Below are 16,187 nucleotides of genomic sequence, written 5' to 3'. Positions count from 1 at the left end.
ATGCATTTTCTTTGCGAATTTTGGCATATTTAGCCTCCAAAACAGAAATGGAGGAATGAAGATTCTTCTCAGACTCTGCGAAAGGTAGAATACAAAATTTCAATAAGATGAAGAACTCAGAAAAATATGACAAAGAAAAGATAGTTAAGGCAGTCAAAATATTATGACTACCTTCCTTTTGCGAAATAAGGTGTTGAATCAAGGAAAGACAACTATTCTCCCAACGGTCCATTGCGTCATCAAATTTATCTCCAACTAAACCTTTAAGTCGAGACTGAAGGTTTTTCTCTTTAGAAATAAGAAAGGCATTTTTCTTCGCAAGAGAATAATAAGATTCTTCTAATTTGGAATATTGTTCTTTAAGTTGATTCGCCTTTACACTTAAAGTTATTCTACCTTGAATAAGTGTATCTCTTTCAGCGATAGATGACTCTGTTACTTCTTTAAGTTCATTTCTCAAAGAGCGAAGAGATTGCTCTTGGTCATCACATACTTTCTGAAGAATGCTGAGTTGTTGCGAAGATATCGCTATCTTATTTAAACAAGTTCGCTTCTCTTGAGATAAGGTTTTATTCTCATCTGATAAAGTTTTCATCCCTAAATTAGCTTTAGTTAAAGAATTAGAAAGGCGAGATACTTCATTACTTAAGAAATCTTGTCTCTGAACTAATTGGGTATTTTCATTGGTAAGATTATTTATATGATCAAGAGAATATGAATAGAGGTTATCTAATTGGTTATATTGATCCATCAAAATTTCTTTATCAACACGGGCTTCTTCAACAGCAGATTCAAATTGATATCTCTCCATTATTCGTTTCTGTTTTAAGGCTTAACATGCGAAAGAGGGATTTCAAGGATAATTAAATATGAGAAGGATAAAACCATTAAAAAGGCAAATTGAAGACATGGGTAAGAAAATCATACCTCCCAATTCATCATTCTTCTTACGAAGATTGTCGCGATCTAACAAAACATTCTGAAGCTTTTGATTTTCGAGACGAAGAGCATTACACTCTTTTTCCAAAGCTGTCTGCGAAGCAGCTCTGTCAGAACCTAAATGCTTACTCAGAATTTCACAAACATTATACTTGATAGGATCAATAGAAGACTTCTTACCATCATCCAGGACTTCAGATAAAACTTTGAAAGCAATATCTATTCCTTCCACGGTTTCTTTCGAAAGAGGAAGAGACTCAGGTAGAGAACTGGCAGTGATAGAAGGTTGAGAAACATTCTCAATAGGAAGAGAAGAAGTTTCATTCATAGAAGGATCAACAAGGGGGGTTTCAATCATTGAAAGGTCAGCTGAAGAAATGAAGTCCGGGGAAGCTTTTTCGCGAATGGGAGATAAAGGTTTATCTTGCGAAGATGTCGCAGGAGATTTAGAAGAGATGAGTAAGTGGAATGGAACGAAAGTTGGAACAGTTTTAAGGTGGCGAGATTTCTTGAGAGGTTTATTGACATCCTTATCACCCTGCGAATTACAATCCAGATAAGAAACAGAGGCAACAATATTGTTATTAGAAAATGATAGTGTTTCTTACTACCTTCTCATTCGCAGACTTTCTTTTATACGCAACAACCTTATGCTGCGGTTTGGGAATATTATGGTTCTGAACTGTAATTTAGTATTGGAGGCGCTTTTGCTGAAATAACAAGAGTATGAGAATCACATAAACAACATCAAATAAGGCAATAAACAAGATCAATTTCAGCAAAACCCATAAAGAAGAAAAAAGAAAACTAACCTTGATGAATCCATGGAAAACAGTAGCAGGAAGATTATTTCGAAGAAAACTACGAACGATGAAGATATGTAGAAGAAATAGTATGAAGATGAAGAAGAACTTAAAAAGATTGAAGAAGAAAGAAGAAAAATTGCAATAACGGATTTGCAGAAGAACGATGAAGTTGCAGAGAAAATAAAAAGAAATAAAAAGAGAGTGAGAAAGAATATATATATAAAGGGAATTTTTCCTCGAGAAGATAAACACGATTAATACGGAAAAATATAAACGGTTAAAAAGCAGCGGTTACTAAAGACGTGTCAAGAAACAGTTGGAAGAAAGAGTACGTGTGATAAATGCAGAATATGAAGAAATGAACAGTTGCGGCATTTCTCACATCATTCTCTACTTCGCAGAAAAGATATGAGAAGAGGCAAGATGTAGGATCAGAATCTCGCAACAGTAATATCTTAGCGAAATTATCAACAACACAACACAACAGCGTCGTAGAACAATTTCAGAAATGATATAATAAACGACGTCAGCTAAAATCATGAGAAAGATGTGATGGTCCTGCGAAAATTAGAGAGTTTGCGAGATTAAGATTTGTAAGGTTGCGAGAATATCGCAAGTCATTTCCGAAGATAAAGGACAGATTAGCTGTCATCCACTATGTATTTCCCTATAAATAGTCGTTTAGTTGTAAATAAAGGGAAGAGATCTTTTTGAGTAAGAAACAAGTAAATAGGAGAGGGAAAGTCTAGAGCAGAGGTCATTCTTGATTCCTTTATCTTTTCTTGTAAGAACATTCAAAGATTGATCAATAAAATTAAGAGTGTAAACCTAAAAATGAGTTGAATAATAATGAAATCATATGAGGGGTGTAGTGTAGGATTTCCTGCAACTACAATGGATGTACCTGATGAAGACAGATATTGATGGTGAGAAGATCTCGAGAATAATGTTGCTGCCATTTGAATGATGCCGGTAATGGATATGAGTTTAGAGAAGAAGATGGAAGACAGAGTAATGGTTATGGATATTGATGACCACCAGCTCGGTGATGGAAGATGCTGATGATCATCGTCGATGGCAACTGATGGAAGTAAAGGACACAAGGATGTTACGGCTGTGGTCACTGATATTGGAAGTTAAGGCAAAGGTGGAGTTTGAGTTAGGAAAGGAAAAAAGAAGGAAACATAGGTCTGAGTTTACAAAATCCAGAAGCTTTGGATTTTCACGGAGAGTCTGGTAATCGATGTGCTCATCGACTGAGTTCTCAAAACTCAGATGTTCATAAAACTCACGGTGACCAGATTGTACGTGAGTGGCTGGAGTAAAAAGGAAATCCTGTAACTTTTAATTTTCACGGCGGGATGTGTATCCGTGGAATGGCTGTGGTCGGAAACAAAATCCAGAGGGAAAATATTTTCACGGAGCGGTGTATGTCCGTGAACTTCCAAGGAAGAAAACTAACTTTATTTTTCACGGAGATGTGAATGTACGTGGGAGGAAAAGGGGAAACTTAGGCGCAGGCCCAAAAAAAATAATATTCTCATTGTCAGGCCCACAATTAATTTTAGGTACCGTGACACCCATAATTATATGAAATTATTAAAAATGTCTGCATGACGGATTATGCATCCGCATGACGGGTTATGCATCAGGGGTATAATTGGCAACGCAACTTGGATATAACATATCTAAAAATCCGCGCCTTGTAATTTTACAAATTTTATATCATTGAAAATCTTTTAAAGAGAGCTACGCAACGAGTACAAACAACAATATCAAATTTTTGATTTTCACGAAAAAATCGGAGGTGATCATCATTTTAGGAAATTTTTTCGAAAACTGACTACATAACCATTATGCAGCCACCAAAAAAGACGCATAACACATTCTGCAGACGCATAACGAATTATGCAACCATTTTCTCGATTGCATAACAAATTATGCATGTATAACAAGTTATATAACCATTGTTTTGGTTGGTTTTAGTGCGTACATAAAAAATTATGCATAATGCATTATGCATCCATATTTATGGATGCATATCAGGTTATGCGTCTATTTTCTCGATGCATAAAAGATTGTGCAACAATTTTCTCGATGCATAATACATTATGCAATCATATTTTCGGCTGCATAACAGGTTATGCATCCATTTTCACGACTGCATAACATGTTATGTAGATATTATTAGATGCATGACAACTTATCTTTGTTTCTATTGGTTTCAATTGTGACAAAAAAGTTGTTGCATAACGTGTTATGCGACCATTTTCGGGACTACATAACAAGTTATGCAACAAATTTTGTAGATGTATAACCTCTTATGCAACCATTTTCTTAGCTGCATAAAAGATTATTCAACCATTATGACCAATACCAACACTAATATATATGTAGCTTCCTAAACAATATTTTGTTAATACATAATTTTATTCATTTGCAATAGTCAATGTGAAACAACATAGAAGTAGGAGCTAAATGGTTGGTGAATAAAGTTAAAGGTACCAACATTTTTTTTTCTTTTCTTCATTCCATTTCCCATTCATAACTTTGGAATGTAAATGCACCCATGGTTTAGCCACAACAAGACCTGACAGTGAGAGCTGGCCGTTCAGGCATTCTATCAAACAGTTTGTATACGACCTGCAATGTTGAAATGGATAGAACTCTCATGAATTTATAACCTTTCACATCTCCTTCCCTGCACAATTCATACAATTCCAGAACAAACCCATTTCTTCTAGTACATTCAAAACTCAAAAACACACATTTATCTCATTTTTATCATCACAAATCTATGGCAACAATTACTCTTTCTTCCCTGACTTCTTGGCATCGAATCGTGAGTTTTTCCCAATGTAAACTGGAATGCAACAGAAACCCAACTTTCTTTGTTTCTTCGATCTTCTAACACTTCATTTATTCGTCAATCATGGACATTAAATTAACGGAAGTAGCATAAGGTATTCTTCCATGTTTTCATTATCAAAACCAATACCAAACTCAAACCTATGTTGTACTTTATGAACTGAACTTGACCTTAACCCTTAACCACAGCCACACGAATCATGGCTAGGTCGACAGCAATAGTGGTGCAGTAGCAGGTGAACTTGGAAGCAGAACTGGCCGTGACTAGAGATCAAAGTTTGGGAGAGACGAAAAATCTTATAAGAGTGTTCATATACGGAAACCCTAGGTTAATCAAAATACGAAGATGTTGAGATTTACCTGTGAATTGAAGCTCCAATGAAGAACTGAGACGAAAGCAGTAGGGAGATACGAATCGGAGAAGAAGAAGAAAAAAGACCGAAGCATAATTTCAGAAATTATGGGTTTGGGAGATATTTTGTCGTAGAAAATTGGTGCGCGCCTGTGTTTTTTTGAGCGTGGGTTTCACCGTGTCCAAAATCTGGAAAATGGGTGTGGTTGTAGTTTTCACAAAGAAGAATGTATTTTCAGTCACCCAAGACTGACAGTGAAACAAGTTTATGGGCTGGGTTTAGTAGGCTCTGCGGAAGCCCAACAACAGTTTAAGTAGCATATCTTGCACGTCCATACTATGGCGTGACCTGCTATTGGCTATTTGAAGATTTTTTTGCAAATTGCCATATGATTTCAACCGGGATTCGGGCACGGGCACAACTAAATTTTTTATCATATATCTTTTTAGAAAACAGAGTTTCTATCATATATCTTTTTATCTTGAATCAAGCCATTGGAGAGAAGAACACAAGTGAAGAAAAGTCAGGGTTTTGGAGCGATTCATCACTATAACTATTTCTTTTCCATTTTATCATATGAAACTCATGGGTTTTGTTAGTACCATGAGTAGCTAAACTTCTTGGTGATTGGGATGAATTCTTAGTTCTATTTCATGATTCAATTTAGCATATAAATTTATTCATAATTATTCATGTGATTATCGTGTGTCTTTACTATAATAATTTTATGATTGATTGATAAATTGTTTAGGTGGCCAACTAAGTCAATTTGTAGTAAATCTAATGCTAGCAATGAGTTAGGATATCCATAATTGTTGAATAACTCTTACACAAGTAGAAATTGCGAAACCTTGCAGAGGGATTCTGTGGAGCAATCGCAAGTAAAACAACCCTAGTAAGTGGACCGAGCGTACTGAGTTTAACTGCTAGGATCAAACCTAAGTTTATAAACCTTAAGGCATTCGACTGAATTACATCTTGTAAGTGTACCTCAAGGTGGTTCAGACGGATAGAATTTGGAGACTAAGCGTACCTGTTTTCCATTGATATAAGAAATTTTGGGAATAACTAAGCGTACCTGCTATTCTGCGGATGGTGATAATCTGTGATTGATAAAGAATAGATAAATATGCTACTTTGATGACTGTTTAGTAACGAAGAAGGATTCCCTGATCATATTTCTCTCAATTGCCTGCAATCTTAATTACTCTCAATTGCTTTGTTATTCATTTCGCTTTAAAATCTAAGACAAACCCCCATTGTGACACTTTTGACACTAAAACTCCCTGCTCTTCGTGGGAATGAATCGTATTTACTGCTATATTATTCATTAGTAAAGTAGAAGATAAGTGAATTAATTTGTGCACCTACGACACGCATCAATCTCAGGAGGTCTTGACTCATTGCTTGAGTAGGTTATCTTTCGACCAATAGGAATCAAGATACTGTACTTCACTTCAATTTTGAGTAAAATCAGAAAAATTCATAACTTCACATGCAATGATATCTTCACATGAATTCGAATCTTCTAATGTAATTGAGTGAATTAACCAAGTTTTGTGTGTTGGCAAAAAATTGGGAGAATATACTAGATGAGGTGTTTATGCCAATTTAGGGCAAATAATTAAATTTTGTGTGTTGTCACAAAATTGGGCAAAATAAGCAAATTTTGTGTGTTGGCACAAAATTGAATGAAATAAGTACATTTTGTGTGTTAACACAAAACAGTTAAATTTGTTATTCTTGCAAGTAGCACGACGACTACATGGTCCTGCTGGCACAACTGTGATGCTCTTGATCAGGTACCCTTATGCATAACTTAATTAGATACTTCAGTGAATCCATGTTACTCGGCTGAGAATGAATATGGATGTCAGGTCAATATTAAGAGTCCAACTGAGGAATACAGTATTAAATAAATACTCATTAGGCTCTACACTAGTGAGAAACTCATCTAAGAGCTTGAGTTTTAATGTGGTAAAATTATAGAACACCTGGGAGTATTGCAACATGCGGCAATATTATTCTGATAATTTTACATATATGTAGATACTAAGTTGTACAGTAAATACAATTGTATATGCATACATAGATTTTCTGAATTCATCCGGGCGAAGCTCATAGATATAGCTATACACATACAGGAAGAGAGGCATATGCACTCATCAGGTTTTAATAAATTGACTAAATTCTTTGCAGAATGAAGACACATCAAAGTTCAACATTTCTAATACTGGATCGGAATTATAGAATTTTACAGTTTTCTCCCTAAGTTAAAAACCACCATTAACACCTATTAAAAAAGACAAATCGAATTTGTTTGGGTTCCAGCTAAACCCCAAAAAGGTTCACAACTTCTCTTTTTAGAGTGTTTGGGAGGATTCATCTAAAACCCCCGTATCTAATTACATAGCCTGTCAAAAACAAAAAACCGAATCTTGAGAGCCAATGGACATGGACAATTCTTAACAATCTTGTCCAATTCTAGTTGAGGGATTTACTGTTTAGTCCAGAAAAACCGACCCGGGTTACTGGCTAGTCCAGCGCCAAAAAATATTTACTCCCTAGTCCAAAAAAGTTTTGGAAAGAGTAAATTTACTCTACTAACCCTAGTATATAACGTTACGTATAATAATACATATGTTACTACATATTACATATGTAGTATACTTGTATACTAGTAGTAACTAGTATGTAGTATGTAGTATGTAATATACTAGTAGTAACTAGTATGTAGTATGTAGTAATAACATATGTAGTATGTGGTATACTAGTAGTAACTAGTATACTAATAGTAATATGTTATGTATTGATACTACATATTGATATGTAGTATGTTATGTATTCATACTACATATTGACATGTAGTATGTTATATATTGATATGTACTATGTTTGATATGTAGTATGTTATATATTGATACTACATATTGATATGTAGTATGTTATATATTGATATGTAGTATTGACATGTAGTATGTTATATATTGATATGTAGTATGTTATATATTGATACTACATATTGATATGTAGTATGTTATATATTGATATGTATTATAGTATACTAGTAGTATATACTAGTAGTAACTAGTATACTAGTAGTATAATAGTAGTATACTAGTAGTAATTAGTAGTAACCAGTATGTAGTAATAACATATGTAGTATGTAGTAATAGCATATGTAGTATGTAATATACTAGTAGTAACTAGTATGCAATATGTAGTAATAACATATGTAGTATGTAGTATACTAGTAGTAACTAGTATACTAGTAGTAATATGTTATATATTGATAATACATATTGATATGTAATATGTTATGTAGTGATACTACATATTGACATGTAGTATGTTATATATTGATATGTAGTATGTTATATATTGATACTACATATTGATATGTAGTATGTTATGTATTGATACTACATATCAAAAAAAAAATTGTTATGTATTGATACTACATATTTTACTACTAGTACTAGTTACTACTAGTTTACTAGTATACTATACTATAGTAGTATACTAGTATACTAGTTTAGTATAGTAAAGTAGTTACATAATTCACTAGTAACAATAAGATATTTTTGTTACTACTAGTACAGTACATATTAATATGTAGTATCACCGTATTAATACTACTAGTATGTAGTAACATACTACTAGTAACATTTACATGTGCTGATACTAATTAGACCTGGAAGGGTGTTTAGGAATTTATAAAATACACTTTATAGTCTCCACGAAGTTTTTGGACTAGAGAGTAAATAATCTAGTCCAAAAACATGTTTTTGGACTAGAGAGTAAATCTTTTCCACGGATGGACTAGCCATTAACTGGGTCTGCTAGAACTGGACTAGTCAGTAATTCCTACATTCTAGTTAGCAATTCGTCAAATGATTTACGAGTTTTACCACTTTATTCGTTCCTGAATGACACGGGCATATCACTCCAATACCGAACCATGTTCGTGTATGTATTATACGGGAAATTCGGATGATTCACAGATTATTCGGATACGCGTTTTATTCGTTGCTCTAGTTCGGACAACCGTCTTTCCCATTAGCTCGAGCCAGACTGAGTCCATCGTCCGGACCATGACCGACCTATCCCGTGACCTCCAGATTCCTAAATCACCATCCAACCGTCGGATTACATGCTTATTGGTGATTTTTCTCACTTATTATGTATATAATGAATGCTAATACTTTCTTTAAACTATATTTTCATGTAATATATCATCAAAAATATATTTTCTATTAATTTGATGTATGCCAAAATTTACGTGCCAAATTAGTATCTTTAACCGCATCACAAGTCGTTGTCCGGATTTTTAATCGAAGTTGATTTTATATATCCAAATAATGCTGGTACGTATCAATTCCGTTATACCAAATTCCGAATCGCTAGCTAGACCCATTTTAGACCTGGGTAAAACTTCTTGTACCCCAATGGAAAACATAAGCTCACTTTTAAATAGTTCACCACCGGAAGTTTTTTGACCGGCTAATTTAAGGCTAAGGTGTTTGGTTGGGAAGAGTCCTTTTTGACAAACTAGCTCCATAATTCCTCCTAAATAATCAATACTGATGTGGATGTAAGACATCATGAAGTATCTACACGTCTACTTCAAAAATGTCTATTCGAATTGTTGGCATTATGGTTAAGACGTTAGCATTTTACTTAAAAGGGTAGTGGCATCCAAGTTATGAAAAACTTGGAAGACTTGTGAAAGACCAAGTCTAATGGGAGATGTCTGGTGAAATCAAGGTCCTGTCAGCATCAAAGTTAAGAAGGTAGCTAATACAATACATGAATTATGATAGTAGTAGATTTTGCTACTAGTAGAAATAAAATAAGACACGTGTTTGAACCATACAAAACAGCCAGAACAGCTTGGTTTGGACATGGAAAACAGGGCAGTACCTGGAGAGTATAAAATCAACAACAATACACCTCAAGCCGGTTATACCGAACCAAATTGACAGATGACCCAGAAGAAAAAGTTTTACCTTTAAAACATTTCATTTCAGATAAATCAAAGCAGGTGACTCCGTACTGAGACCAAACAATGGAGAAAGGATGAAGGAACAGCGATCTACTTGGATATATGCTGGAAAGTGACGAGATTGGATCCCAATGGATTGACTGTGTTATGAAACATCACAGCGTCATAAACAGGATTTGTTTGTCCGAGTAAAAATGCTTCTTTTTCGAACTGCAAAATAGACATTCATATGGGCTATCAGATCTCTCCCACACATTAAAATGATGAAGACAACGGGAAGAATTTATCTTAATAAATCTCATCTTCTAACACGTGGTCCAACTGAAAATTACTAATCTTCCTTTTATTATTACTTTGCTGCCGTTACTTCAAAGTTGAGATAAAGAATTCACTTAAATGAAGTCAGGGCCAAAGTATTAGGAGTTTAGAAAACAAAAATAACACTTCAATGCAAGTAGGCCAATGAACCTCATCATTTTTATCTCTCCTCCACATTATGCAGCACTCTAAAGGTAAATTAGTAGAGAACTTTTGAAAGGGAGTTTAAGGAGCAAAATTGTTACGTACATTCAAACTAATGGTGGTTAATAATATGCTCCGTTTCATACTCGAAAGTGGCAGCAAGGCCAGGGATCAAGTCATAAAAGTTACTAAATTCTAACATAGATTGCCCAATTTTACTGTATTGGGACTCGGGATCATATTATGGTTTCTTGTACTTGCTGCGAACCATGTAAATAGGACATCCGTACATGCACAAAACAATTCAAAGATAAACTGAGAAAGCAGTAGCATTGCATCTTCAGTACAATATGAAATGTATATCAACCAATTATAAAATTAAGCAGAGTATGTGGCTTGAGATATGAGTTTACCAAATTGTTGCCATAAGAAGGCTCTTCACAGAATGCTGTAATCATATAACAGTTCTTAGCTGTGTACTTTGAAGCACGTCAGTTTTGGGAATAACTGAATCAGTTCATCACGGCTTCGTTTCTGTATTTTGAAAATAACAGAAGTAAATAAAAATGAATTAAAAAACTAATAGCAAAGAGAAAATAAGAATGAATAAATGTCAAAAAGAAAAAGAAAGTGTCAAAATCTGCATGCTAGATCAGAAGAGGAGTAAATAACAACACATTTATTCAAGAAAGAAGGACACCTTTATGCCAGTACATCCATTCACATCAAGTGTTGTTAGCGTTTTCGAGCAGAACCCAGACAGGACCTCCAAACACATATCAGTTACCCCAAGAATTCCGAACAAGCTGTATAATCCCTTCCATGAACATCAGGAACAGGTAATTGATCAAGAGAAAGCATTTTCGACGACTCAAAATTATTGTTGCCCAGTAACCTTGACACTAAGGTCAAATGGCAGCACTGAGGTATGGGGTAAATTCAGATCAGCATGAATATTGGGTTACCCCGTATATTACATGTTGAAATTATTATGATTATCATAAGAGTCCAAACAGATTGTATACGTGCAAACTATTAGTTACGACTCCCTTGCCTTTTCTCAAGGCACGGGCTTAAGTATTTAACAATTAGAGATGCCAGATATACCAAATGTATTGCCCTTGGCAAGCCCCGCCCAGAAAGATGTTCAGTTAATTGGTTACTAAAGAATTCAATGTATATTCAAAGCGCATTATTGGGCCCCACTGCTACAAAACTGTTACATACGTCACCGGCCTTACCTAAGAAATTCAAGAGAGGGACAACCTCGAGCAATGGCTACAACTCCCGCGTCAGTAACAAGTACGCACCTACAAAAAATTAACTGGCTGGTAAGTTTCTTATCTCTTCCATTCTTGTCTACGAGAATTGTGTACGGGACATGAGAGCTTTGACTAACCATGTCAAATTTAGAGACACTAGATTTTTGCATCTGGCGATGGAGGAAAGGCCTTGATTGGACAAATTCTGCAAGCCAGATTCCCGCAGCTTCTGTCAGCCTATCGCTGAATAATGCACTAATGAGTTTTGCCAGTAACACAAGTTTTTACCTGCGCACCGCAGAGGTCTAAAACTCGTAGATGAGCCAGATGTGAAATCTTCATATAAGCTCCATCAGTGAAACTGCATGAAAGAATTCGTACCACATTCATGAACTTTAATAGTAGCATATTAAATGAAGTACATTCATCTATGAAATTACATGAAACACACTGCATACCCTGAAAGTGCATAGAGGTTTAGATATTGAAGAGAAGAACACTTCAGCAATATCTGTTGTAGTCCACCATCGGTAAGCTTGACACACCTAAGAAAAGAAAACAACATCAAACAAACCTGTGTGAGAAAAGCAAGGTTAAAGATGCCACTTGTGACTAATAAATCTCTGCAGATACAGGTGGCAATTTGATGGCTATGAATTGAATTTCCTTCAATGATAAGATCCTAAATCTGATATTTAATTAACTCCGCAGAACAGCTTAACGCAATAATGACCTTCAAATTTGAGTGATGAATCACTGGTTTAAACATTTCTGATGTGGTAACTGTGGTTGGTCAGTTCTGAGGCAACTATTCGATAGCACAACCAAAAGGCTCAAAACCGAGACAATCAAACGGATGTACCATGTCAATTAGCTCTCATTCACTAATATGATAGCAACAGCTTCACTAACTAGTTCCACCTGGAATCTATTACAGCTAAATGAATTCTGAAAGCTTCTTCTCATCCGAATCAAGCTTTCTTAGAACGTATGACCATGTGTTGATAAATGAGATTATAGGCTGCTCAAGATTTGTGGAACTGCGTGCCAAATTGCACTGTTTCTTCTTCCACTCAGTAAATATTTTCTCCTTGCCCCATTTACAATGGGTCTGATAATCCAGGTTGCACTATCTCTACTAGATTATATATAGCTAGGACATGGTTTAAAAATCATATGCCATCACATGAAATTTTTAGGCCGTCAGCCGTACATATCATCTTTGAAGAAGTAGAATACAAATTGTCAAACTCATTAGATATAATCCCTTTGGTCTCTTATATATACAACTTATGTAAATAGACAATGATAGCTCCATTTACTAGCATATTAGACTAGATATCATCAATAAAATTTGGGAAAACATCATGTATAAAATCAAAAGAAATGGATTCTTGCCTGGTCAAATTCAGCTCCTCCAATTCATTGTAATGATCAGCAATTAGATGCATACTTTTGTCTGTGATATTCTGTAAGTAAATAGTGGATTGAGCAAAACACAAGAAAGAAACATGTATATGTGCGCATAACCTGAAAAGAAACCAGGTTGAACTTGAAAGAAATAAATAGAATTGAGAAAACTAGCAGATCACATCAAAATAAGTATGCCTGATGGTGTACATATTTTATAGAAGATGAAAGCAAAGAGAACAGTGAATATCTGATAGTTGCATTTTGCATACCTCGAAAAAAATGCAGATTTGCCTGCGAAAAAAATGCAGATTTGCCCTATTAAGTAAGAATTATGTACCTTGCAACCACTCAAGTTCATATCGATTATGCAACTGCAATTCTTTACCAGTTGTTGTATACTTAAATCTGTCACCCTGAGTTCAATCCATATCAAATGGTTAATTAGTAACAACTAAAAATCTTCCCGATCGTACATAATGAAATGATCATAAGTTAGACATACAGAACAGGCAAGCATAAACTATACCTTATGTTCCAGTAGATAGAGAAGGCCTTCAGCTTAGGACAAGCACTAGTGACAACTTCAATCCCCTTGTCTGATATCTTTTGACAGCCATTCAGGTTCAGAGACTCCAAGTTTCCAAGTGCTTCCTTACACTATAAAACCCATTTGCGACGTGAAGTATATCAAAATGTTACAAAATTCGTGAGTGACAAAAACACATCCTAAAATTTTACTAACATGCAGTATAGTGGATTGAAGTTGCTTCTCCACAAAAAGAGTATCCCACCACCTCAGAAGAAACCCACAGAAAGTACTCCATAAATACCAAGTCAAATAATGCATCTCCCTGGATACCTCATCCTCATTTGGTTGTACTATTGGTTGGTAAAATGGATATCTTTCACCTTGAAGCTCACAAAATTATACTGCAAAGCAGTTTGTAAAAGAACAGCGAAAACCAGAAACTTTGTTTTTTACTGGTTCTTATGACAAGTATGATTTATCTATAAGGCAAAGAGATTGAAAAGAATTCAGAAAACAGAGAATGAATCTCTATTTACAAACACATAGCTTAGCACCCAGCCCAACCATCAAAATCAAAAAGGATAAAGAATATGGATGGTTGAATGACTTGAATCTTAAAAGATACAGTGGTTTTCTAGTTTGCAGTCTAGCAAACATATTTTCTACCAAGGTTTGTCTAATTAGATAAAAAAAATTATAAGGTTAACTCTATCTAAAACTAAATTGTATGATACATGGTCGACCTTCTCTAATTAGTCTGATTAGTCTGAGACTAATCCGTTCTTTATGCTCGGAAGCAATAACAATACCTTGCTTTTGAGGAGATTCAGATGTTTGTCTTCAACGTCTTGTGCAAACTCGAGATTAAGCCGCTTAATGTGAAGGTATCTTGACTGCGACAAATATAAGACAGAGAGTTATAATTCTGCTATGCCGGTTAATGATGTTCGTTATGGATGTGAAATTGGTAATATAGCTAGATGTACTAGGAACCCACATCTTTCTTTCTGTAATTGTTATTGGTAAGAATGGGACTTATCTGAATAATGCTACAGGAATGCCTTATATAACTGGGTATAAAAAAAGCTAGACAAAGTCTCTACCCAGCAGCAGCAGCAAAATCAACAAACCCCATTTCCGTCAAACTAATGAACCTTAAACCATGATTAAAAGGTTCATATGTGTGTCAGCAAAATCAGAAGAAATAAAAATTTCCAAAATTCATACAGATAAAATTAACTATCTAGAAATTTATTCAAATCAACCATCTTGACAAAAAGTTCCATGAAATGCTGTTGAGAGTTCTAGAATAGACAAAACGAATAATTCAAATTCAAGCAAATCCCATATATAAATTCATCTGAAAAACAAAGATATACTTACCAATGAAAGAGCAGATATAAGCCGTTCTCCAGCATTACTCATTTCACGCAAATCGATTACCTAAATGATTGAATCAAACACAATGTTGTTTGAAGTGAAAATTGAAATAAAGAGTTGGGTTATTACTTGTTGGATAAAAATGAGGAAATTTTACCTGCCAGAGAGATGGATAAGATACAAGAGTCCGGTACAGCCAAGGACTAACAAGTAAAAGAGATATTAAATCTCTTTGAGTGAGATTAATGGTGGTACTAACTATTTGCAGCACCCGAGGAACTGTTTCTCTTCTCCATATCTCTTCTGTTTCTCTAATTAGTATCCCACTCATTCTCTTTTCGCTTTCAATTATCTATCAATCGTTCACTCCCTCGGTTCGTATTCTAGGAACAGACTATATAGAGAATACATATGAAAAAACTTCTTCCTTTCTTCCTACGGACTACACGGGTGATTCCTTCCCGCCTCTGATCAACCCTGAGAGCATCTCCAATAGTAGGTTAAAAAAATCATACGTCGAAGTCATGGTTAGACCCCATTTATTTGGATTGTATCCCTAGATTTTAATAGGAACTTTTATACTAAAACTCATCTCCAGTAGTTAAGGTTATACAATGTATTTTAGAATTAGATGAACATTAAAAAAAATAATATTTAGCTTGATTTCATATTAAAAATTATTTTTTAAAAATAAAATTGATGATATGGAATTAGTTAAGGCTCATCCGGAAGGTGTAGTTAAGACTTTCTATAACACCTTCATATTTAGTATTTGATCCCTCTTAGTTTGTAGGACCTAACCATTGGAGATGCTTTTACACTAAATGGGGGTCTAAAATCCTATGTGTCATTCAAAAAAGATATTTTCACCCTCTGTTAGAGATGCTCTAACAAAACTAGTCATAAAAACCCAAGGTGACCAAACTTGTGGTACAAAAACCCCACTCAAATGTTGGGATCCATTAAAACTCCATCGTAAACAAAATTGATACAAAAACCCCAAATTTTTAAAAAATGATACAAAAACCCCAAATTTAAATGTTGGTTTCATCATATTTTTATGATGAAACCAAAATAAAATTTGATGAAACCAACATTTAAATTTTGGGTTTTTGTGTTAATTTTGTTTTGATGGGTTTTTGTGTTATTTTTGCTTTGATGGGTTTTTTG

The 16,187-nt window shown here is 34.7% G+C and overlaps 1 protein-coding gene across 3 annotated transcripts; it reads right to left on the bottom strand.

The window, feature by feature from the left end:
• Window positions 1-9,751: 9,751 nt before the first annotated feature.
• On the bottom strand, window positions 9,752-15,603 carry LOC113310408 (F-box protein At3g58530-like). 3 transcript variants are annotated; one of them, XM_026559096.1, is made up of 13 exons: window positions 15,175-15,603; window positions 15,021-15,080; window positions 14,447-14,530; window positions 13,635-13,765; window positions 13,446-13,521; window positions 13,094-13,164; window positions 12,154-12,240; window positions 11,984-12,056; window positions 11,833-11,900; window positions 11,675-11,743; window positions 11,134-11,250; window positions 10,847-10,967; window positions 9,752-10,181 (listed from the first exon to the last, which is right to left on the bottom strand). In XM_026559096.1, exons 1-11 carry the CDS (start codon window positions 15,346-15,348, stop codon window positions 11,217-11,219), a joined length of 927 nt encoding a protein of 308 aa, XP_026414881.1. In that variant the 5' UTR covers window positions 15,349-15,603; the 3' UTR covers window positions 9,752-10,181; window positions 10,847-10,967; window positions 11,134-11,216. The 3 variants fall into 3 exon arrangements, with proteins under 3 accessions (XP_026414881.1, XP_026414862.1, XP_026414871.1); XM_026559077.1 differs by having other exon boundaries at window positions 11,134-11,239; window positions 15,175-15,598; XM_026559086.1 differs by lacking the exon at window positions 9,752-10,181 and adding an exon at window positions 10,526-10,693 and having other exon boundaries at window positions 11,134-11,239; window positions 15,175-15,600.
• Window positions 15,604-16,187: the final 584 nt, after the last annotated feature.

Source organism: Papaver somniferum, chromosome 1 (assembly GCF_003573695.1).
Source record: "Papaver somniferum cultivar HN1 chromosome 1, ASM357369v1, whole genome shotgun sequence".
Lineage (NCBI taxonomy): Eukaryota > Viridiplantae > Streptophyta > Magnoliopsida > Ranunculales > Papaveraceae > Papaver > Papaver somniferum.
Note: the sequence above shows the minus strand (reverse complement) of the source record. Positions and strands in the feature narration are given on the sequence as shown.